Genomic DNA, 25,043 nt, shown 5'->3' on the forward strand with positions numbered 1-25,043 from the left:
ACATACATCAACAATCTGCTATCTAAAATGGTTATTCGGCTGTCCCCATAGGATAACCTTTTGGAGAACCCTTGTAAGTTCCAGGTAAAACTATTTTCACAGAAGTTTCTACCTGGAACCCAAAAGGGTTCTATCTGGAACCAAAAGAGGTTCTCCTATGGGGACAGCCAAAGAACCCCTTTGGAACCCTTTTTTTGTAGTGTACAGAACTTAAAAAGCTCCTAATGGACTAATGACAACAGTCATGGAGGCTGCTTTCCTCTGATTTAGCATACAATACATCAGGTGATGGGCTGTATTAGTTTGCTGAATGATGTACAGATGACCTTGCATGTCTCTACCAAGAAGAGAGGTCATCGGTCCAAGAAGGGCAGGCATTGAATAGCCTGCCAACACGAGACTTTCCTTTAGCATTACAAATGTTTTCATCAACATTTTGCTTACAGATTTCTCAAGATATTTTGATGTTTGATAGGCTAGACAATAATGTTTGATAGGCTAGACAATAATGTACAGCCTGAGTGTTTATAGTGTAAAAGCTCAATGAACTAATGAGTGTTGATCTGCTTTTGCATAGCATACGTCAGGTGATGGGGCTGTATTTGTTTACAGAAGTATGTACGGACCTACACAGTCTATGGCAGGGGTAGGCAACCCTGGTCTTGGAGTACCGCGGGCACTTCATGTTTTTGACACTTCATGTTTTTGCTGCCCATGTCCCTTAATGTTGATGATGTGGTTGTTACTGACAAGAAGCACATGGCTGAGCTCTTTAATCACCACTTCATTATGTCAAGATTCCTATTTGACTCAGCCATGGCTCCTTGTCCATCCAACATTTCCTAATCTCCCACCCCTTCTAATGTAACTAGCCCCGACGCTCCTCCCTCTTCTTCCCCTGCCCCGCTACAAAGTTTCTCCCTGCAGACAGTCACTGAGTCAGAGGTGCTAAAAGAGCTCCTTAAACTTGACCCCCAAAAAAGATCTGGGTCAGATGGTTTAGACCCTTCTTTAAGGTTGCTACCCCTATCATCGCCAAGCCTATCTGTGACCTTTTAACCTGTCTCTCCTCTCTGGGGAGGTTCCCATTGCTTGGAAGGCAGCCATGGTTCGTCCTTTATTTAAAGGGGAAGATCAAGCTGATCCTAACTGTTATAGGCCTATTTCTATTTTGCACTGTCTATCAAAAGTGATGGAAAAACTTGTCAGTAATCAACTGACTGGCTTTCTTGATGTCTGGCTTTCTCTCTGGTATGCAATCTGGTTTACACTCAGATTATGGATGTGTCACTGCAACCTTAAAGGTCCTCAATGATGTCACCATTGCCCTTGATTCTAAGCAATGTTGTGCTGCTATTTCTATTGACTTGTCCAAAGCTTTTGATATGGTAGACCACTCCATTCTTGTGGGCCGGGTATTGGAGTATTGGTGTCTTTGAGAGATCTTTGGCCTGGTTTGCTAACTACCTCGCGCAAGAGTTTTATTTATTTTTATTTTACCTTTATTTAACTAGGCAAGTCAGTTAATACGCTCTGAAATTGCAGAGCACGACATTCAAATTAAATATTTACAAATATTTAACTTTCATAAAATCACAAGTGCAATACACCAAATTAAAGCTTAACTTCTTGTTAATCCAGCCATTTGAAAAAGGGTTTATGGCGAAAGCAAACCATGCGATTATCTGAGGACAGCACCCCACCATACAAACACATGAAAATCATATTTCAACCAAGCAGGTGCGACACAAAAGTCAGAAATAACTATATAATTCATGCCTTACCTTTGAAGATATTCTTCTGTTGGCACTCCAATATGTCCCAGAAACATAATAAATTATCCGTTTGTTCGATAAACTACTTTTTTATATCCCCAAAATGTCAATTTATTTGGCGCGTTTGATTCAGAAAAACACTGGTTCCAACTCGCCCAACATGACTACAAATGATCTAATAAGTTACCTGTAAACTTGGTCCAAACATTTCAAACAACTTTCCTAATCCATCCTTAGGTATCCTAAAATGTATATAATCAATCAAATTTAAGACGGAATATACTGTGTTCAATAGCGGATAAAATCAACGTGGAGCTCGTGACCTGGAGCGCGCACCAAACAAAAGAGTACACTTGGCTTGACACTCATTCTGAACAGCTGTACTTCTTCATTTCTCAAAGAATAAACATCAACCAATTTCTAAAGACTGTTGACATCTAGTGGAAGCCATAGGAACTGCAACCAGGTGCCTCATAAATCTAGATTCCCATAGAAAACCAATAGAAAACACAGTCACCTCAAATTTTTCCTGGATGGTTTGCCCTAGGGGTTTAGCCTGCCAAATATGTTCTGTTATACTCACAGACATAATTTTAACAGTTTTAGAAACGTTAGCGTGTTTCTATCCAAATCTACCAATTATATGCATATCCTAGCTTCCGGGCCTGAGAAGCAGGCAGTTTACTTTGGGCACGCTTTTCATCTGGATGTGAAAATACTGCCCCCTATCCCAAAGAGGTTTTAAGAGCACATTCTTATTTCAATGACAGCCTAGGAACAGTGGGTTAACTGCCTTGTTAAGGGGCAGAATGACAGATTTCGACCTTTGACCTTGCAACCTTTCAGTTACTAGTCCAACGCTCTAACCACTAGGCTAACTGCCGCCCCAGAGTGCAGTGTATAAAGTTAGATCATCTGCTGTCTCAGCCACTGCCTGGCACCAAGGGAGTACCCCAAGCCTCAATCCTAGGCCCCACGCTCTTCTCAATTTCCTTCAACAACATAGCTCAGGCAGTAGGAAGCTCTCTCATCCATTTATTTGCAGATAATACAGTCTTATACTCAGCTGGCCCCTCCACGGATTTTGTGTTAAACGCACTACAACAAAGCTTTCCTAGCATCCAACAAGCTTTCTCTGCCCTTAACCTTGTTCTGAACACCTCCAAAACAAAGGTCATGTGGTTTGTTAGAAGAATGCCCCTCTCCCCACAGGTGTGATTAGTACTTCTGTGAGTTTAGAGCTTGAGGTAGTCACCTTATACAAGTACTTAGGAGTATGGCTAGATGGTACACTGTCCTTCCCTCAGCACATATCAAAGCTGCAGGCTAAAGTTAAATCTAATCCTCTATCGTAATCGCTCCTCTTTCACCCCAGCTGCCAAACTAACCCTGATTCAGATGACCATCATACCCATGCTAGACTACGGAGACATTATTTTTAGATCGGCAGGTTAGGGTGCTCTCGAGCGGCTAGATGTTCTTTACCATTCGGCCATCAGATTTGCCACCAATGCTCCCAATAGGACACATCACTGCACTCTATACTCCTATGTAAACTGATCATCTCTGTATACCCGTCACAAGACCCCCTGGTTGATGCTCATTTATAAAACCGTCTTAGGCCTCACTCCCCCTATCTGAGATATCTATTGCAGCCCTAATCCTCCACATACAACACCCGTTCTGCCAGTCACATTCTGTTAAAGGTCCCCAAAGCACACACATCCCTGGGTCGCGAGCTCCAAGAAACATTCAAACTGAACAGTTTTATCTGTGTCTTCATTCAAAGACTCAATCATGGACACTCTTACTGAAAGTTGTGACTGCTTTGCGTGATGTATTGTTGTCTCTACCTTCTTGTCAATGTGCTGTTGTCTGTGCCCAATAATGTTTGTACCATGTTTTGTGCTGCTACCATGTTGTGTTGCTACCATGCTGTTGTCATGTTTTGTTGCTACCAATCAATCAAATATATTTCATCAGCCGATGTCACAAAGTGCTATACAGAAACCCAGCCTAATACCCCAAACAGCAAGCAATGCAGATGTAGAAGCACGATGGCTAGGAAAAACTCGCTAGAAAGGCAGGAACCTAGGAAGAAACCTAGACAGGCTCTGAGGTGTGGCCAGTCCTCTTCTGGCTGTGCTGGATGAAGTTTACAACAGTACATGGACAAGATGTTCAAACGTTCATAGATTACCAGCAGGGTCAAATAATAATAAATTACAGTGGTTGTAGAGAGTGCAACTAGTCAGCACCTCAGGAGTAAATGTCAGTTGGCTTTTCATATCCAATCATTCAGAGTTAGAGATAGCAGGTGCGGTAGAGAGAGAGTCGAAAACAGCAGGTCCGGGACAAGGTAGCACATCCGGTGAACAGATCAGGGTTCCATAGCCGCAGGCAGAACAGTTGAAACTGGAGCAGCAGCACAACCAGGTGGACTGGGGACAGCAAGGAGTCATCAGGCCAGGTAGTCCTGAGGCATGGTCCTAGAACTCAGGTCCTCCGAGAGAAAAGAGAGAACGAGAGCGAGAGGGGGCTGTGTTATGTGTTGCTACCTTGCTATGTTGTTGTCTTAGGTCTCTCTTTATGTAGTGTTGTCTCTCTTGCATTGATGTGTGTTTTGTCCTATATTTGTCCTAAAAATGGCTTTGTATAAATTGGGCAATAATATTATTAGAGACTTTCGTAAATGTAGTAAAGGGTTCTTTTAGACTGAATTCTTAAGTTAACATAGCATTTTTCATTTGACAAATTTCACATTTTGAGATTTCAAATATTGTACTCTGTATTTTTCATTAATTAAAAGCATGTACTTTTTATGCTTGATTTTGGTTGAGCTTTGGTTTTATTAAGGGTTGATGTAAATTACATCCTGATACAGTCAGTTTGGTAGATCAGGCACCTAAAATGTTCTTATAAATTGGGTTGGTTCGAGCCTTGAATGCTGATTGGCTGAAATCTGTGGTATGTCAGACCATATACCACAGGTATGACAAAACGTTTGTTTTTACTGCTCTAATTACGTTGATAATCAGTTTATAATGGCAAAAAGGCACATGTGGTCTGCGTTGCTTCTTGACTAAGAACAGCCTTTAGCCGTGGTATATTGGCCCTATACCACACCACCTCATGTCTTATTGCTTAATTCTACAATGGAAAAATATATATATTTAAGCAGTGTCCACTATAACCATCACGACGCAATATCAATAAAATAATACTTCGACAGCAAATAACTTCACAACTACTGCCACTGTCCTTTTGAAGGCTGCTGTTGCAGGATCCAATTGAATCCTTTAGTAACCAACACCAAGTCTCCCAACCAATGTCTATGTCTTCTGGCTGATAGTGACCGGAGGAGAAGGCTTGGTAGCCTCAGACTTCTTTACTCTCAACCAGTCTACGTCTGAAATACTGTTTTCTACCAGTTTGTCAGCCAATGGAAAACCTGCGCAACAGTGAATGGAGCAGATTTTACTTGAACAAAATGTTTCCTGTTTTTCCTTTATGAAAGAGGAACTGCTGCATAGATGTAGCAACATAGATTACCTCGTTGCTCTTTAATTGAAGGAAATGTGCTTAAACCATAGGGCGGAATTTGCGAGGAAATTGATAAGGCGCCTGTAGCTGTTATCAACCTGTTCTCTGGCCTCGAATGGCTTCCTGCAGTTTAGACTGACTAATTTATTGATGGTTGTTGTAGGCTACTTAAGCTAGCAATACGAGACTGAAATGTTACCATTGGGGAAGAGATTGGATTCTGGTAAAGCTGGTGTTGCCTACTCCTGTTGTCTCCTTCAACACAGCATTCCAACTGTGTCAAACCATATTTCAAATCACTTCTGTAATTTATAATGTCATTACCACGTCACAACAAAAAAAAACTGATGAACAAAATGTTTTCCACCATTACCTTGGAACAGCTGTCACAAGGGGATTTCTACTGAGGAAGACAACCCAGTCGCCTTCCTGGAAAGCAAGTGCAAAACTGGCCCAGTATCTGTGCAAAATTGTGCTTTCAAGACAACTGGGAATTCAGACAAAAAATGCCTACCTCTACTGTATTTACCCTGCTTAGCTTTGGAAAAGATGTGTTTACTTGATAGCTCAGCTGAAACAAACACATTTAAACACTGATCAGCTTCCACACTAATTTGCGTAGACTACTTAAATATCATTGAATAGTTGAAAGTAACTAACTTTTCTTACACAAGCTGTATGTTAAAGTAAATTCTCAGTGAGGTTGGGTTTATTATGTAGGCTAGCTACATTGACATCTGACCCTGCTGGTCATCTATAAACGTTTGAACATCTTGTCCATGTACTGTTACCTCCACACGGCACAGCCAGAAGACTGGCCACCTCTCAGAGCCTGGTTCCTCTCTAGGTTTCTGCCTTTCTAGGGAGTTTTTCCTGGCCATCGTGCCTCTACATCTGCATTGCTTGCTCTGTGGGGTTTTAGGCTGGGTTTCTGCATAAGCACTTTGTGACATCTGCTGATGTAAAAAGGTCTTTATAAATCCATTTGATTCATTGACTAATTTACCCAACAAAAGGACACCATCATTTCAATGTGTAGCTAGGTATACAATCATTCATCCAAGGTTGATTGGATCTTTGGAAGTTTAGAAGTAGTCACCATTAGACCTGTAAATAAACATTACCGTTGGATATAAGTTATTCATAAAATACAGTATATACACCGATAATACCAAACATTAGGAACACCTTCCTAGTATTGTGTTGAACCCCCCCTTTTGCCCTCAGAACAGCCTCAACTCGTCAGGGCACGGACTCTACAAGGTGTCGAAAGCATTCCACAGGGATGCTGGCCCATGTTGACTCCAATGCATCTACCCTTTGTCAAGTTGGCTGGATGTCCTTTGGGTGGTGGACAATTCTTGATACACACGGGAAACTGTTTACTATGCTGAAATAAGATTGATATAACAAACTTTTAGCCAGTTTAAGTCAATATATTTAAGTTGAAGTGTTACCCTAATACATTTTTTTACAAAGCTGGTTGAACTTAACCAGTACAGTTTATGACTTTTTTCAAATCAGACAGTGTCACCAGCACCTCTACACCTCCAACTCAAATCAAAATGTATTGGTCACATGCACATGTTTAGCAGATGTTAATGCGAGTGTAGCGAAATGCTTGTGATTCTAGTTCCGACAATGGAGTAATATCTAACAAGTAATTGAACAAATTCATATCAACTACCTTATACACAGAAACATAAAGGGATGAATAAGAATATGTACATATAAATATATGAACGAGCGATGACCGTGCGGCATAGGCAAGATGCAATAGATGGTATAGAATACAGTATATAGATATGAGATGAGTAATGTAGGATATGTAAACATTATTAAAGTGGCATTATTAAAGTGACTAGTGATACCTTTATTAAGTCCATTTATTAAAGTGGCCAGAGATTTGAGTCTGTATGTTGGCAGCAGCCTCAATGTTAGTGGTGGCTGTTTAACAGTCTGATGGCCTTGAGATAGAAGCTGTTTTTCAGTCACTCAGCCCCAGCTTTGATGCACCTGTACTGACCTCGCCTTCTGGAAGATAGCGGGGTGAACAGGCACGGCTCGGGTGGTTGTTGTCCTTGATGATCTTTATGGCCTTCTTGTGACATCAGGTGGTGTAGGTGTCCTGGAGGTTAGGTAGTTTGCACCCGGTGATGCGTTGTGCAGACCTCACTACCCTCTGGAGAGCCTTCCGGTTATGGGCGGAGCAGCTACCATACCAGGAGGTGATACAGCCCGACAGGATGCTCTCGATTTTGCATCTGTAAAAGTTTGTGAGTGTTTTAGATGACAAGCCAAATTTCTTCAGCCTCCTGATGTTGAAGAGGCGCTGTTGCACCTTCTTCACCACACTGTCTTTGTGGGTGGACCATTTCAGTTTGTCTGTGATGTGTACGCGAGGAACTTAAAACTTCCCACCTTCTCCACTACTGTCCCATCGATGAGGATGGGGGGGCTCCCTTGTGCTGTCTCCTGAAGACCACGATCATCTCCTGTGTTTTGTTGATGTTGAGAGTTTATTTTCCTGACACCACACTCCGAGGGCCCGCACCTTATCCCTGTACGCCGTCTCGTCATTGTTGGTAATCAAGCCTACCACTGTAGTGTCGTCTGCAAACTTGACGATTGAGTTTGAAGCGTGCATGGCCACGCAGTCATGGGTGAACAGGGAGTACAGGAGAGGGCTGAGAATGCACCCTTGTGGGGCCCCCTTGTTGAGGATCAGCGGGGTGGAGATGTTTCCTACCTTCACCACCTATGGGCGGCCTGTCAGAAAGTCCAGGACCCAGTTGCACAGGGCGGGGTCGAGACCCAGTGTCTCGAGCTCAATGGCGAGTTCGGAGGGTACTCTGGTGTTAAATGCTGAGCTGTAGTCAGCAAACAGCATTCTTACATAGGTATTCCTCTTGTCCAGATGGAATAGGGCAGTGTGATGGCAATTGCATCGCCAGTGAACCTATTGGGGCGGTAAGCAAATTGAAGTGGGTCTAGGGTATCAGGTAGGGTGGAGGTGATATGATCCTTGACTAGTCTCTCAAAGCACTTCATGATGACAGAAGTGAGTGCAACGGGGTGATAGTAATTTAGTTCCATGCGTCATGGTGGGAACCACACATGCAGATATCATCTGTTCACCTACTATGCATCTCACAAAGACACGGCGGTGGGAACCCAAAATCTCCCATTTGGACTCGGACCAAAGGACAGATTTCCAGTCTAATGTCCATTGCTCGTGTTTTTTGGCCCAAGCAAGTCTCTTCTTATTATTGGTGTACTTTAGTAGTGGTTTCTTTGCAGCAATTCGACCATTAAGGGGCGGCAGGGTGGTTAGAGCGTTGGACTAGTAACCGGAAGGTTGCGAGTTCAAAACCCCCGAGCTGACAAGGTACAAATCTGTCGTTCTGCCCCTGAACAGGCAGTTAACCCACTGTTCCTAGGCCGTCATTGAAAATAAGAATTTGTTCTTAACTGACTTGCCTGGTAAAATAAAAAATTAAAAAAGGCCTGATTCACGCAGTCACCTCTGAACAGTTGATGAAGAATTCATTTGGGCCGCAATCTGAGGTGCAGCAGAGGTAACTCTGTGTCTTCCTTCCTGTGGCAGTCCTTATGAGAGCCAGTTTCATCATAGCGCTTGATGGTCTTGCGACTGCACTTGAAGACATTTTCAAAGTTCTTACAATTGTCTAGATTGAGGTCTTAAATGTCTTAAAGTAACAATGGACTGTTTGCTTATTTGAGCGGTTCTCGCCATAATATGGACTTGGTATTTTACCAAATAGGGCTTTCTTCTGTTTCCTGCCCTACCTTGTCACAACACAACTGATTAGCTCAAACGCATTAAGGAATGAAATTCCACAACTTAACTTTTAAACAAGGCACATCTGTTAATTGAAATGCATTCCAGGTGACTACCTCATGAAGCTGGTTGAGAGAATGCCAAGAGTGTGCAAAGCTGTCAAAGGTTGGCTACTTTGAAGAATCTCAAATATAAAACGTTTTAATTTGTTTAACACTTTTTTGGTTACATGAGTCCATGTGTGTTATTTCATAGTTGATGTCTTCACTATAATTCTAAAATGTAGAAAACAGTAAAAAATAAAGGAAACCCCTGGTATGAGTAGGTGTGTCCAAACTTTTGACTGATACTGTATATTAAGTAAATAGTACAATAACCTTTAACTTTTTTTGCAGCTTTAATTTTAAAAAGCATTTAAATGTCTGGATTTTACAGTTTTGTCTCAATACTTTTGCTATCCTGTATTACACTTAGAAAAATGTTGTTCATTTGAAAATATTGAATGCAGCGGTTTAGAAAAATAGTCAAATAAATGGTAACTATATATTAATGAATAAATAACCCATTTAGAGTACCTATTGTCAGATGCTTTGGAATTATCCTAAATGAATTGACAGTGTATCATCCGTTTCTCTCTCGACATAGGTTGCATCTGGTACAAAATGAGGTTATCCCACCAAGTTTCAAGGTCGGCCACGAAGTTGACACTAATATTCACAATCACTGCAACAACAAAAAAAGAATGGGAAAGCACCTCAAGTGAAAATGGGTTATCTCTGTAGTTTGTTAGACCACTAGCGCCACCTTGTGTTGTAACATGTGATACACAGGGGCTTGACTACTCATGGGAATATGGAATATTAGAAACTGGGTGGTTCAAGCCCTGAATGTTCATTGGCTTTCAGCAGTGGTATAGCAGACCGTATACAACGGGTATGACAGAAAATATTCTTACTGCTCGAATTACGTTGGTAACCAGTTTATAATAGTAATAAGGCACCTCAGGCGGTTTGTCATATATTTGGCCAATATACCACACCTCAGGGCTGTGGCCAGGCACTCTGCGTTGCGCCGTGCATCCGGACAGCCCTTAGCCGTGGTATATTGTCCATATACCACACCTCCTCGGGCCTTATTGCTTAAGCAGTAAAGCTAAAGCAGACCCATGCAACCTATTAGAACAGTGAAAATGCTATTCTTTTTGCTATTTCAACAACACCACTCCTCTCTCACATAACTTTATTAAACTACAACTCTTTCAATGGCATCAATATAAAAAAAAATGGTTTCTATACGTTTCACAGTTGAGACTTACACAATGTTAACACAAACAAGGCCAAAATACTGCATATCAAAAACATGTGTTAACAAAAGAACATTCTCTCGGTAAGTATGACACATCGTTTTCTTCCAACAAGTTGAGACATGGAAGCGTGTGATTAATAGGGCTTGTGTTCCTGTTTTTCCTCTTTCTCTTCTTACGAAGTCCTCCACACCCATACCATCTCCGTCCATTGCCATTGTGTGTGCCGGTGTGCTAATCGGAACTCCAACTTGGTCACTGGTTGAGCGCGGCACGTGTATAACGACAACCAGTTAGCAAGTTGGAAATGTTCTGACTAGCACATGAACACTGAATGGGTCACCACAGCTCGAGGGGAAGACAGGAATGACAGGTACAAATTGGCTCATTCTGGCAGATCTCCCTGCTCAATACATGTCTTCTCCCTCACCACCTTGGCCATGCCTTCCTGCTGTAGTGAGGTCAAGGTTAACAAAAACACACCATGTTACTCACCTTTTAAGAGAGATCAGGGTCAATTTTCATTATGCGTCTCAAAGTAGGAGTGCTGATCTAAAATCAGGTCCCCGTTCTCATTCATTCATTATGTCCTAAAATACTAAACTGATCCTAGATCAGCACTCCTACTCTGGGACGCTTTGTGAATAAAGGATCATTTCTGCAATCTTGACAAAAAGGGAACCATGAAAGTGTCAACAAAATCAAAGCAATACCATATATTGGCTCAACTTGCTACATAATGTGCTGAAAATCCCAATAATTCTAAAGTGACATGCTTGTGGGGAAACTGTTTTCAAATTCGGTGTTACAGTCTGATGCACCGTTCAAATTCAGTGCTCAGTTTAAGACTATGACCTTTAGTATTACTTAGTGGTCCCATTTGGAAGTTAAACTACACCAAGGAGACAGGCTTACATGAATACAAATATTGTATATACATGCACACACACACACACACACACCTTCTCCTCTGCGTCGGCGAGGATAAGAATCAGATCTTCCACGTCATACTGCAGTGTGCCGTCTTCTGAAATGTGACCCTCGAGCGCCACTCCCTGATATCACACCACCACATAAACAACTCTGTTAGACAAATACTCAGCACAAATGTTTCATCAAAATATAACATTTTGAATTGAAGTGCTAAGAACTTCATTTCCCTCATGTAAGGCTCAAGCTTAAATTGTTTGCATTGTAAATCATGAACTGATGTCAATGGAATTTCAAGTTAGGACTGGGCCCATAAATTATGTGCTGGCAATAGATACCTAATGCACCGAGCTGGCCATTCGTTCATCAATTAACACATTTATATTTACACCACTTCAGGCATGTGAAACACTAAGGTCTTCTCACTTTATCCAATAACATGGCCTTCATAATTGATTGACTAACATCTGCATTTTAAAGAATGTTAGGACAATGGACTCTATATACAGTGGGGAGAACAAGTATTTGATAACCTGCAAAATCGGCAGTGTTTCCTACTTACAAAGCACGTGGAGGTCTGTAATTTTTTATCATAGGTACACTTCAAAAATATAGAAAATCACATTGAATGATTTTTAAGTAATTCATTTGCATTTTATTGCATGACATAAGTATTTGATCACCTACCAACCAGTAAGAATTCCAGCTCTCACAGACCTGTTAGTTTTTCTTTAAGAAGCCCTCCTGTTCTCCACTCATTACCTGTATTAATGGCACCTGTTTGAACTCGTTACCTGTATAAAAGACACTCAAACAGACTCCACACACTCAAACAGACTCCAACCTCTCCACAATGGCCAAGACCAGAGAGCTGTGTAAGGACATCAGGGTTAAATTGTAGACCTGCACAAGGCTGGGGTGGGCTACAGGACAATAGGCAAGTAGCTTGGTGAGAAGGCAACAACTGTTGGCGCAATTATTAGAAAATGGAAGAGGTTCAAGATGATGGTCAATCACCCTCGGTCTAGGGCTCCATGCAAGATCTCACCTCGTGGGGCATCAATGATCATGAGGAAGGTGAGGGATCAGCCAAGAACTACACGGCAGGACCTGGTCAATGACCTGAAGAGAGCTGGGACCACAGTCTCAAAGAAAACCATTAGAAACACACTACGCCGTCATGGATTAAAACCCTGCAGCACATGCAAGGTCCCCCTGCTCAAGCCAGCGCATGTCCAGGCCTGTCTGAAGTTTTCCAATGACCATCTGGATGATCCAGAGGAGGAATGGGAGAAGGTCATGTGGCAAAATTAGAGCTTTCTGGTCTAAACTCCACTCGCTGTGTTTGGAGGAAGAAGAAGGATGAGTACAACCCCAAGAACACCATCCCAACCGTGAAGCATGGAGGTGGAAACATCATTCTTTGGGGATGCTTTTCTGCAAAGGGGACAGGACGACTGCACCGTATTGAGGGGAGGATGGATGGGGCCATGTATCGCGAGATCTTGGCCAACAACCTTCTTCCCTCAGTAAGAGCATTGAAGATGGGTCGTGGATGGGTCTTCCAGCATGACAACGACCCAAAACACACAGCCAGGGCAACTAAGGAGTAGCTCTGTAAGAAGCATCTCAAGGTCCTGGAGTGGCCTAGCCAGTCTCCAGACCTAAACCCAATAGAAAATCTTTGGAGGGAGCTGAAAGTCCGTATTGCCCAGCGACAGCCCCGAAACCTGAACGATCTCGAGAAGGTCTGTATGGAGTGGGCCAAAATCCCTGCTGCAGTGTGTGCAAACCTGGTCAAGAACTACAGGAAACGTATGGTCTCTGTAATTGCAAACAAAGGTTTCTGTACCAAATATTAAGTTCTGCTTTTCTGATCTATCAAGTACTTATGTCATGCAATAAAATGCAAATTAATTACTTAATCATACAATGTGATTTTCTGAATTTTTGTTTTAGGTTTCGTCTCTCACAGTTGAAGTGTGAGAAGAAAAAAAAACCTATGAGAAAAAATTAGACCTCTACATGCTTTGTAAGTAGGAAAACTTGAAAAAGCGGCAGTGTATCAAATACTTGTTCTCCCCACTGTACACACCACACTATAATATATTATAAAGATAATACCATTACTAGCAAAGGGAATAACCTTGTAAATGAAACCAGGTGGATTCTGGGAGTCCGAGTCATTTCCAGTGCTCTCGGTGTCACCTGCCTGCAGCTCCTGGGAAGCTCTTTCTCCCTTCTCTTCCACCACCTCCACTTGGCTGGCCTCTGCAGGGGGGAAGGAGTGCTTCTCAGAGTGGGGTAAGGAAAGTTGTGGCGCAGGACGCGGTGGAGCCTTGGCTTTGCCATGCTCTGGAAGATTAGCCTGGTCAGTGTCATATAGGACTTTGCTCTCTGTGGACTCAGCCACAGCCTTCTGACTGGTAATGACCTCACCTCCAGAGGTCACCTCTGACCTTTGAACCTGCTCTTCTAAGGCAGAGGAGTCCTGCAATTGGCTAAGGCCCTGCTCTTCCAAAGCACCGCCATCTTGGAGGTCACTCAGACCCTCTGAAGCGACGTCACTCCCGACCCCGTTGTCGCTGTCGCACGCCGACCGCCTGTTGGGTGTAGTGGTGCCGTTGGAGCTCAACTCGTCCGAGAGAACGGAGGTGAAGACGCAGGGGTCCGCTGTGCCAGTGCCCTCGTCAGCCTCTCCTGAGATGGCAGCGGGCTCCTCAGGGATACTCTGGGTACAGGTCTCCTTGCCGTTCTCCGGGGCTGTGGATGCGTGGAGAGCTGTGTGTTCCGAGGGGAAGGCTGTGTTACAGGGGATGGGCGCTGAGATGACCAGGGATTTTCTCTTCTTGGACTTGGTGCTAAGAGAGGATATAGAGGGTGAGATGATCTGGCTGGTTAGCAGGTTGGACATTCTTAGATCCCAGATTCTAGACTTGATGAGAAGAAAACTAAAGACTATAAGGGGTTAAACCAATGTGGTGGATTCTTATGGTCATCTGAAACACTGACCTGTTAAGGCCCTTGATGATAAAAGCTTTTCCTGAATACTGAGTCTCCAGCTTCTTCATCACGCTGTAAAGCTCATGGTTCAGCTGCAATCAAGCGTGGTTATTCTATTAGTCAATACCAGTTGACTTGCAGTACATTTCTTCATCTGAACAGTGAGACACTATACTACATCACATACAGTAAATGATTTAGATCTGTGATAAAAATGTGTTAAATATATTGTGATGTTTTATTATTTTTGGGAGAATAACATCCATATCAGAATGTAGGAAAAACAGGCTTACCACACTCATTTCCTTATAGAAGACGTCCCTCAGGTTGGAAATGTTTTGAAAGACGGTCACGTAACATCCAATCCGGCTTTAGACAAGAGGGAAAATGTTCTGTTATACTAGAGCAACAGTAGTCCCTCCCTGTTTCCCCGTTTGGTGCCTAATGAACACGACCCCGATGTGCTGTGGTCCATTGACATCACCTTTGATAGAGAACAGGAAGCTCCTCCCTCATCTCTTTGTTGATTTCCTCAAACACACTCTGGGCTTTGTTGAACTCCTCCTCTGCCTGATCAGAGAGAAATTGAGTCCAAATGCTTTCAGTGTCTTTATCCAAATACATAGACAAAGAACAACAAAAAAAGCTGTAGAGATTCAATTTACATTTAATTTTCAACACACCTTGGTGATTTTGGCATCGTCTTTCTTCTTGGCATTCTGCAGCGTCTCCAAGTGGTGGCGTGAGGAATCGTAGTCTACGAGCTTCCGACCACGTTTGGCTACTCGTTCCTAAGAGGCAGGGGGAGAAGCGATATTTCTGAGCGCAATATCCATGAGCCACATGGCACTAGTCTCCCATGATTGTTTGTAGGACCAATCAGCAATGTAAACACATGGGCAGAGAAGAGTTCTGACTTGAACTAGTTCTATCGGACCACAAACAATTGATAAGATTATAGCAGACGCTACCTTGACTTCATGAAACTGTCCAGTGTAATTCTCCATGGTGCGAACTATCTGGTCTGTTAGTTTCTCTTCATAATCATTCCACAGCAAGTCCTCACTCTGTAGTAAAAACAAATGTTAGAAATAAACCTTCAGGCTGCTTTCTACTATACAACAGTAATACATTTGCCAAAATCAAATCAAATTTTATTGAACACATACACGTATTTGCCAGATATTGCTGTTATTGTCGGTGTAGTGAAATGCTTGCGTTCCTAGCTCTAACAGTGCAGTAATATCTAACAATACACACAACATGTAAAAAGTAAAAATTGAATTTAGAAATATTAGGACGAGCAATCTCAGAGTCCAGAGTGTGTGTAATATTTAAGCAATAAGGCCCGAGGGGGTGTGGTATACGTCCACAAAGCGAAGTGGAGTGCCTGGATATAGCCCTTAGTCGTGGTATATTGGCCATATACCACAAACCCCTGAGGTGCCTTATTGCTATTATAAACTGGTTACCAACGTAATTAGAGCAGTAAAAATAAACCTTTTGTTATACCCGTGGTATACGGTCTGATATACCAGGGCTGTCAGACAATTCGATTTTTTTATTTCACCAGGTAGGCCAGTTGAGAACAAGTTCTCATTTACAACTGCGACCTGGCCAAGATAAAGCAAAACAGTGCGACAAAAACAACAGAGTTACACATGGGATAAGGTCTACAATTGAAGTCGGAAGTTCACATACACCTTAGCCAAATACATTTAAACTCAGTTTTTCACAATTCCTGACATTTAATCCCAGTAAAAATCCCCCATTTTAGGTCAGTTAGGATCACCACTTTATTTTAACAATGTGAAATGTCAGAATATTAGTAGAGAGAAGGATTTATTTCAGCTTTTATTTCTTTCATCACATTCCCAGTGGGTCAGAAGTTTACATACACTAAATTAGTATTTCGTAGCATTGCCTTTAAATTGTTTAACTTGGGTCAAATGTTACAGGTAGCCTTCCACAAGCTTCCCACAATAAGTTGGGTGAATTTTGGCTCATTCCTCCTGACAGAGCTGGTATAACGGAGTCAGGTTTGTAGGCCTCTTTGCACGCACACGCTTTTTCAGTTCTGCCCACAAATTTTCTATAGGATTGAGGTCAGGGCTTTGAGATGGCCACTCCAATACCTTGATTTTGTTGTCCTTAAGCCATTTTGCCACAACTTTGGAAGTATGCTTGGGGTCATTAACCATTTGGAAGACCCATTTGCAACCAAGCTTTAACTTCCTGACTGATGTCTTGAGATGTTACTTCAATATATATCCACATAATTTTGCTGCCTCATGATGTCATCTATTTTGTGAAGTGCACCAGTCCCTCCTGCAGCAAAGCACCCCCACTACATGATGCTGCCACCCCCGTGCTTCACGGTTGGGATGGTGTTCTTTAGCTTGCAAGCCTCTCCCTTTTTCCTCCAAACATAACGATGGTCATTATGGCCAAACAGTTCTATTTTTGTTTAATCAGACCAGAGGACATTTCTCCCAAAAGTACAATATTTGTTCCCATGTGCAGTTGCAAACCGTAGTCTAGCTTTTTTATGGTGGTTTTGGAGCGGTGGTTATTCCTTGCTGAAAGGCCTTTCAGGTTATATCAACATAGATACTTTTGTACCCGTTTCCTCCAGCAATTTTTTGTCTGAGGTCTTGGCTGATTTCTTTTGTTTTTCCCATGATGTCAAGCAAAGAGGCACTGAGTTTAAATGTAGGCCTTGAAATACATCCACACTCCAATTGACTCAAATGATGTAATGCTTCTGATAGGCTAATTGACATAATTTTCTGGCATTTTCCAAGCTGTTTAAAGGCACAGTCAACTTAGTATATGTAAACTTCTGACCCACTGGAATTGTGATACAGTGAATTAAGTGAAATAATCTGTCTAAACAATTGTTGGAAAAATGACTTGTGTTATGCACAATGTAGATGTCGTAACCGACTTGCCAAAACTGTAGTTCGTTAACAATACATGTCTGAAGTGGTTTTAAAACGAGTTTTAATGACTCCAACCTAAGTGTACGTAAACTTCCGAGTTCAACTGTACCTGCTGGAGCGCGTGCTATGGGTGGGTGCTGCTATGGTGACCAGTGAGCTCAGTTAAGGTGGGGCTTTACCTAGAAAATACTTATTGATGACCTGGAGCCAGTGGGTTTGGCGACAAATATGAAGCGAGGGCCAACCAACGAGAGCATACAGGTTGCAGTGGTGGGTAGTATATGGGGCTTTGGTGATAAAACGGATGACACTGTGATAGACTACATCCAATTTGCTGAGTAGAGTGTTGGAGGCTATTTTGTAAATGATATTGCCGAAGTCAAGGATCAGTAGGATAGTCAGTTTTACATTGGTATGTTTGGCAGCATGAGTGAAGGATGCTTTGTTGTGAAATAGGAAGCCGATTCTAGGTGTAATTCTGGCTTGGAGATGCTTAATGTGAGTCTGGAAGGAGAGTTTACAGTCTAATCAGCATTCAGGGCTCGAACCAACAAGTTTGTTTGTTTGTTTATTTATGCGTCTGTGAGTGAGATAGGATGTTTAGACATTATGGACAGTATGTGGATAGAATATTTAGTATATCTGAAGAATATGTACAGCAATAGTTGAACAGGATGGCCTTGACTAGAATACAGTACAAACATATGAAGTGGGTAAAACAGTATGTTAACATTATCAAAGTGACCAGTGTTCAATGACTTTGTACACAGGGCAGCAGTCTCTATGGTGCATGGTTGAATACCGGGTGGTAGCCGGCTAATAACAGTGACTAAAGTTCAGGGCAGGGTACTGGCTAATGGTGACTATTTAACAGTCTGATGGCCTTGAGACTGAAAAACAGCTTCAGTCTCTGTCCCAGCTTTGATGCACCTGTACTGACCTCGCCTTCTGGATGGTAGCGGGGTAACAAGCCGTGGCTCGCTGTTGCGCCTCTTCAGTCTCCTGAGTTTGAAGAGGCGCTGTTGCGCCTTCTCCACCACACTGGACCATTTCAGATTGTCAGTGATGTGTACAAAGGGGAACTTGAAGCTTTTCACCTTCTCCACTGCGGCCCCTTCGATGTGGATGGGTGCATGTTCCCCCTGCTGTCTCCCATGATCAGCTCCTTCGTTTTATTGACATGGAGGTTATTTTCATGGCACCACTCCGCCAGGGCCCTCACCTCCTCCCTGTAGGCTGTCTTGTCATTGGTAATCAGGACACCTGTTGTGTCGTCTGCAAACTTGATGATTGTGTTGAAGGCGTGCGTGGCCACGCAGTCATGGGTTAATAGGGAGTACAGGGGGGGGGGCTGAGCATGTACTCTACCATATTCCCAGTCACCGTGCCGTGGTTAAATGCAGTGGTTCACGCTTTCATTTTTGCGCGAATGCTGCCATCTATCTATGGTTTCTGGATCGGATAGGTTTTAATCGTACAGTGGGAAAATCCCCTATAGACTTCCTGATGAATCCAGTCACCATGTCAGTGTATACTAACAATTATTATAAATACACACCGAAAGAACTGCCTCACCTGAAACATGAAAAGCACTTTTGCCTAACTGTAGTCTTTAAAAATGAAACTCTGGTATTACTGTATACTCCCCTCTTATTTAATGGTTCTCAGACCAACATTTTGGTCAATAGATCTTCATCAGGGGTTCTTCCTCCTCAAAAAAATCCACTTGTCTGAAAACACCCATCTATGGCCCACCTCCATGATGACAGATAGGTCCTCTCCTCCCTGCCAGTCAGGTTCGTAGACATCTCTTAACGTCTGGGACAGGCGCTTGGAAGTCTCATGCATCACTGTGGAGAAGGACAGAAGGAACATGTGAACTAGAGCAAAACGAATGCGTTTAGATGACACTATAAAGCTAATAGCTATTGTTTAGGACAGCCAAGTGAGAAAGTAGACATTTGTGTAGATGGATAGCTTGCCTAGCAGATACCTTGTTAGCTAGACCAAGGGTCAGAGTCTGGGGATGTGGGTTGAATGTTTGAAACTAGGGTTGTATTCATTTGGCACCAAACTGATGGAAACAGAACCTGAACTTTTCCAATAAGAAACGCTTGTTTTCTGTTGCAAAACGTTTTGCTTTGGTGTGCACGAATGAATAACACCAAGCTTTTGGCCTTTACACAGCTCGTATGACAAAAATCAGCATGGACGGCACATTTAGATGAAGTGGTTTTGGATTTGTGACACACTGCAGATTCGGCTACACCTACACTTAAAGGTCAAAACAAGATGGGCTTCACTTGAACTGGTATGCAAATGGTAGCACAAAAAAAACAAAACATTATTGTTCCTGCTCAAATAAATAACACATTCATTTTCAGAGTCAGCCCTTTTAAATGGCTGGTAGTTATTTGTTTTTATAAATTGACAGTTATGCTACCAGAGACGTTTTGAAAGTAAGGTCAGTTTAAAAGAGGGGAGAAAGAAAAAAAAAACTGGCCAGTGTGTTAAGTTGTACAGTAGTGTTCAAGATATAGCCCTCCTACTATATTAAACAGTTTAACAGTCCTCTGCTATGGATTGAGATGTAGACAGATCCTACCTTTCACTGCACTGAAGTATGCTTTGACGTCTTTAAATAGCCTGCCGCCATCATTCTGTTGGTTGTAAAGATAGAAGATTCGTTGAGAGGGTTATACTTTTTACACAAGATAGTCTGGTGAAAATATCACGGGTGCGTCCTACTCGGTTTCGTAATAGGAGTGCGATATAAGAGTGAAAACTGTCTACGGGTGGAGCTCCTTCCTGTGACATGTCATGTTATCGGCATGCACAAAATTGGTCAGAGGTTAACGGACAGGTTGTCATGGAATTTATTAAAATGATTTCTGAGAAAATGTTCAGACTAGTTACTTTTTCTCAAATGATACATGCGGATTTGGTAAACTGCCCCAAAACACAGAGATAACGGTTAACCTAACGTCAGATATGGCGTTATAGATACCGAATATATCACTGAACAGTGACCAGTGGCTAGAGTCAGTAAGCCATTTGACAGCATATCAGCCAGTAAAATGACATGGAAAAACTAAGAATGTAAACGAAGTGCAAGGAAGACCACCGTTCCAAATGCCTGGAGTTTAGATCCATTAAATTAGCAATGCAAAAAGGTTTCAGTCGTGTGAATATGGTCCTTAAGTGACTTAGTGGATAAAGAGACTTGAGCAGCCAACAGTAAGTACGACTCATTACCTAATATATGTTGCACATCGATACAAACTTAATGTATCAGTCAGTATGTTAACATGCACACTAATAATTCGACATTACACTAATTATGGCAGTAGGACGAGTATAGCAATATCCATGTAAAAACTTTACTCTGCTTATGTTAAATTGGCGTAAGGTCAAAATTGAAGTCTGCATACGCTGATTCAAACACCTGGTTTTCTGAGCAATCTTTCAAATGATTTAAAAAATGTAAACCGTGTATGCCGCTGGAACACAGATTTAATAGATCTGCTGCTGTGCCAGCACCGGTAGTGCAAGCCACACCATGATGTGCAAGTTCCTAACAACTGAAAGTATGCATCTTAGAAATAGTTTTCACATACAAACAAATGTCCGAACTCAGAATCTAATAGGCTTTGCAAAAATAACATGGTTGATTGTTTATTTTGATTGGCGATGTCTGAATTTTCTTCATTGGTACCTGTTGTTTGAGAAGGTTCTGGGAGTACTGCTCAAACTGTTCATCTTTTGTCTCCATGTTCTTACCCAGCTTCTGCATGACCTATGACAAGATGAAAACAAACAGCTGGTGACCTATCCACAAGTTTCAGACAACATTAAAAAGACTTGAGTCTCTAAACAGGCACTGTTGTTGAGGTTGACCAGTGTGAGGTACTAACAATCGCACTTACATTATATTAGGCCCTATGTTGTATTCCATAATGATTCCAGTCAACTAGTTAAAAAGCTAACTGTAATAGGATAAAGGCCACACTATTTTCTATACAGAGGCCAACATAATTTCTAGCATTCCCCTTCCCAAAAATGACCTCTGTGGTTGACCCCAAATGATAGGATGGAACTTGGGCACAACTCAACCGATTTAATTTTACAATATCTGACACAAACACATCAAACTACACTCTCTGTCATGTTTTGAGGGTTTCGGCAGCAAAGTGAAACTAGCAGAGCAGAACCCAGGCCAAGCAGTGAACCACAAAGCCACAGAGTAAGAGTAGCAAGGGAGAGGAAGTGTACAGCAGAGGCAGGAAGTGGCATTTGCAAAAACATCAACAAAAAGGAATTAACAAACTAATACTGACAAAGCCCATGGAAATTCCTCCCTAAAGGCTACCGAGTTAATTCAGCTGATTTCTATTGGAATAGACAACTAACTTGATATAGGCTAGCTAAAAAAAAAAAGGTCAATGGAATATTGTTTGAACTGAGTTTATTTTTGTCTCAAGGAATTACACAGATTAAACAGATGACACTCAAACCCACAGACAACAGTCAGCATCGATAGAGACTATGTCTTTAGAAATTGTATTACTGTAACAGACAACGTGGGCATACTGTCACCATAATAATATCAATATGCATAAACAGGCCAATAACTTATGAGCATCACTAGTTCAAGTAGCCCAAATACCAAAGATAGTTGTGTAGAATAGCCTAAACTATTGTGGCAATCTTGATTTCAGGGTAACAGAGATGCCGCGTTCACTAGTTGCTTACCTTCTCCTGAGCTCGATTCAATGACTTTTGTACCAGTTTGGCAAAACCTCCAGCCCCAGCCCCAATGTTTGGCCCCATCTTGTTCTCTGCCATCGTGTCTTCTCACTCCGGTATGTGTATGATTCCTCTTGTTAAGCCGCTGCTCTTGTGCTTATATCTTTGTTGAGTTACTTAGGAGGCGGAGAGGAAGAGTCAGTACCGATCTCAGACAGGACTCTCTCTAGCACACACACACACACACACACACGCGCGCGCGCGCACACACACACCTTAGCTGTAGTATACCCATTTAATATTTTTGCCAGCTAACTGCTTGTTAAAAATGTTATATTGCAATGAAACGGGTAAAAACGTGCTGGTTCTAAAATAAGTCGACAGACAACATGAAACATGCTCGATCATTTTGTTCAAACTTGTCAAATAGTCAGTGAATATTACGTTGCGGCAGGAAGGCGGTGTCTTTAGAGATATTTACCCAATATTCAAGAAATTGCTTCAACATGATAAAGGCTACACTTGACTCACCTCCGTGATTCACACCATGCTTATCCCGTCATCAGCAAGTAAACGCAATACTTTTGCGCAACCAAACACAGGTAGCTCGCAGGATGAATATATTAATCACCTGAAAAATACGAAACGTTAATTTGTTGTTCTATTCCTGTTCTATATCTAGAGGTGGGTTCAGTTCGCTTGAATGGTTGGTACTGAACGACACGTTTCCACCCCCCAAAACGTTCTTGAACAGACTTTGAGGTATGTTTCCTCCCGTTTGATGGGTGTGGTTTGAAGCAATGAGTGACGTTTTAAAAGAGAAGAGGCCATGCTGACATCCTTCTCTAACCCACAACCCAACCCCTCCCCGTTTTTAAACTGGACGTTCAGGACACCACTGTTTCCATCCAATTGAATATTCCATAACGTAAAAACGTCTGAAGGCAGCACTGGTGACATCATGGTAAATTAGCTAAAAACGTGATTTTCCAAATAGAGTGTGATTGCGGCCAGCCATTGGGTGGCAGGTAGCCTAGTGGTTAGAGCATTGGACCAGTAACTGAAATGTTGTTAGATCAAATCCCCGAGCTGACAAGGTAAAAATATGTCCTTCTACCTCTGTACAAGGCAGTTAACCCACTGTTCCTAGGCTGTCATTGTAAATAAGAATTTGTTCTTAACTGACTTGCCTAGTTAAATAAATAATTCACCTGCCTACTGTAGTCCTCCTAGTTAGCACACAGTATCTTAGACTGCCTGCTGAACACCTGCCATTGTTAACAGAACTTCTGGAAAGTGGTGCCTGATGGGTGGGGACAAAGGACACTGTCATAGCTACAGGACACAGTCAAAGCTACATATTTATAAATTACTCTAACTGCTCCTTGTTCTATCTATGCTACTGTTGTCACCCCCGCCTCTTCTTCCATTGTTAAGGTGCATTACTGCCACCTACTGTACTGGAGAGCATCCTGCTCATGTACCTAGTTTAAAAATGAACCAATAGAATTATAAAGAAAGGGTTCTTGCAGATGCAGAAACTCCCTGAATTGTGGGCTGCAAATGCACCCTTCTGGAGTTTCCAGTTTTTTATAAACTGTATAAAAAAAACATTAGGAACACCTTCATAATATTAAATTGCACCCCCTTTTCCACCTCAGAACAGCCTCAATTTGTCGGGGCATGGACTCTACAAGGTGTCGAATGCATTCCACAGGGTGCTGGCCCATGTTGACTCTAATGCTTGTTGGGTGGATGTCCTTTGGGTGGTGGACCATTCTTGATATACACAGAAAACCCAGCAGCGTTTCAGTTCTTGACACAAACCAGTGTGCCTGGCACCTACTACCATACCCCGCACTTCAGTATTTTGTATTGCCTGTTCATCCTCTGAATGGCACACATACACAATCCATGTCTCAATTGTCTCAATGCTTCAAAATCCTTCGTTAACCTGTCTCCTCCCCTTCATCTACACAGATTAGGGTTCCAAAGGTTCGGAAACTTTCCGGTAAATTTCCAGATTTTTCCGGAAATTTTCCATGGGAAGTTAAGCCCTGTAATTTTGGGAATTTTTCTTAAATTCATCAATCAATCAATCAAATTTATTTTATATAGCCCTTCGTACATCAGCTGATATCTCAAAGTGCTGTACAGAAACCCAGCCTAAAACCCCAAACAGCAAGCAATGCAGGTGAAGAAGCACGGTGGCTAGGAAAAACTCCCTAGAAAGGCCAAAACCTAGGAAGAAACCTAGAGAGGAACCAGGCTATGTGGGGTGGCCAGTCCTCTTCTGGCTGTGCCGGGTGGAGATTATAACAAAACATGGTCAAGATGTTCAAATGTTCATAAATGACCAGCATGGTCGAATAATAATAAGGCAGAATAGTTGAAACTGGAGCAGCAGCACAGTCAGGTGGACTGGGGACAGCAAGGAGTCATCATGTCAGGTATTCCTGGGGCATGGTCCTAGGGCTCAGGTCCTCCGAGAGAGAGAAAGAAAGAGAGAATTAGAGAGAGCATATGTGGGATGGCCAGTCCTCTTCTGGCTGTGCCGGGTGGAGATTATAACAGAACATGGCCAAGATGTTCAAATGTTCATAAATGATCAGCATGGTCGAATAATAATAAGGCAGAACAGTTGAAACTGGAGCAGCAGCACAGCCAGGTGGACTGGGGACAGCAAGGAGTCATCATGTCAGGTAGTCCTGGGGCATGGTCCTAGGGCTCAGGTCCTCCGAGAGAGAGAAAGAGAGAAGGAGAGAATTAGAGAACGCACACTTAGATTCACACAGGACACCGAATAGGACAGGAGAAGTACTCCAGATATAACAAACTGACCCTAGCCCCCCGACACATAAACTACTGCAGCATAAATACTGGAGGCTGAGACAGGAGGGGTCAGGAGACACTGTGGCCCACTCCGAGGACATCAAAAAGCTTATAGCAGTGAACCTTTTTTGCAGGATTTTTTATTTTAACCCTTTTTTCTAAGAGTG

The 25,043-nt window shown here is 42.4% G+C and overlaps 1 protein-coding gene across 2 annotated transcripts; it reads right to left on the bottom strand.

Annotated features, from left to right (window-relative positions):
- Nucleotides 1-10,342: 10,342 nt before the first annotated feature.
- On the bottom strand, nt 10,343-23,091 carry LOC110528503 (bridging integrator 2). 2 transcript variants are annotated; one of them, XM_021610607.3, is made up of 13 exons: nt 22,576-23,091; nt 22,051-22,220; nt 21,014-21,094; nt 19,904-19,958; nt 19,054-19,148; nt 15,328-15,423; nt 15,040-15,147; nt 14,841-14,926; nt 14,650-14,725; nt 14,366-14,448; nt 13,500-14,214; nt 11,386-11,478; nt 10,343-10,871 (listed from the first exon to the last, which is right to left on the bottom strand). In XM_021610607.3, the coding sequence occupies exons 2-13, from the start codon at nt 22,141-22,143 to the stop codon at nt 10,809-10,811; spliced, it is 1,644 nt and encodes a 547-aa protein (XP_021466282.2). In that variant the 5' UTR covers nt 22,144-22,220; nt 22,576-23,091; the 3' UTR covers nt 10,343-10,808. The 2 variants fall into 2 exon arrangements, with proteins under 2 accessions (XP_021466282.2, XP_021466281.2); XM_021610606.3 differs by having other exon boundaries at nt 10,343-10,874.
- Nucleotides 23,092-25,043: the final 1,952 nt, after the last annotated feature.

The sequence above is a fragment of the Oncorhynchus mykiss genome, chromosome 7 (genome assembly GCF_057628025.1).
Source record: "Oncorhynchus mykiss isolate SJ-2025 chromosome 7, ASM5762802v1, whole genome shotgun sequence".
Lineage (NCBI taxonomy): Eukaryota > Metazoa > Chordata > Actinopteri > Salmoniformes > Salmonidae > Oncorhynchus > Oncorhynchus mykiss.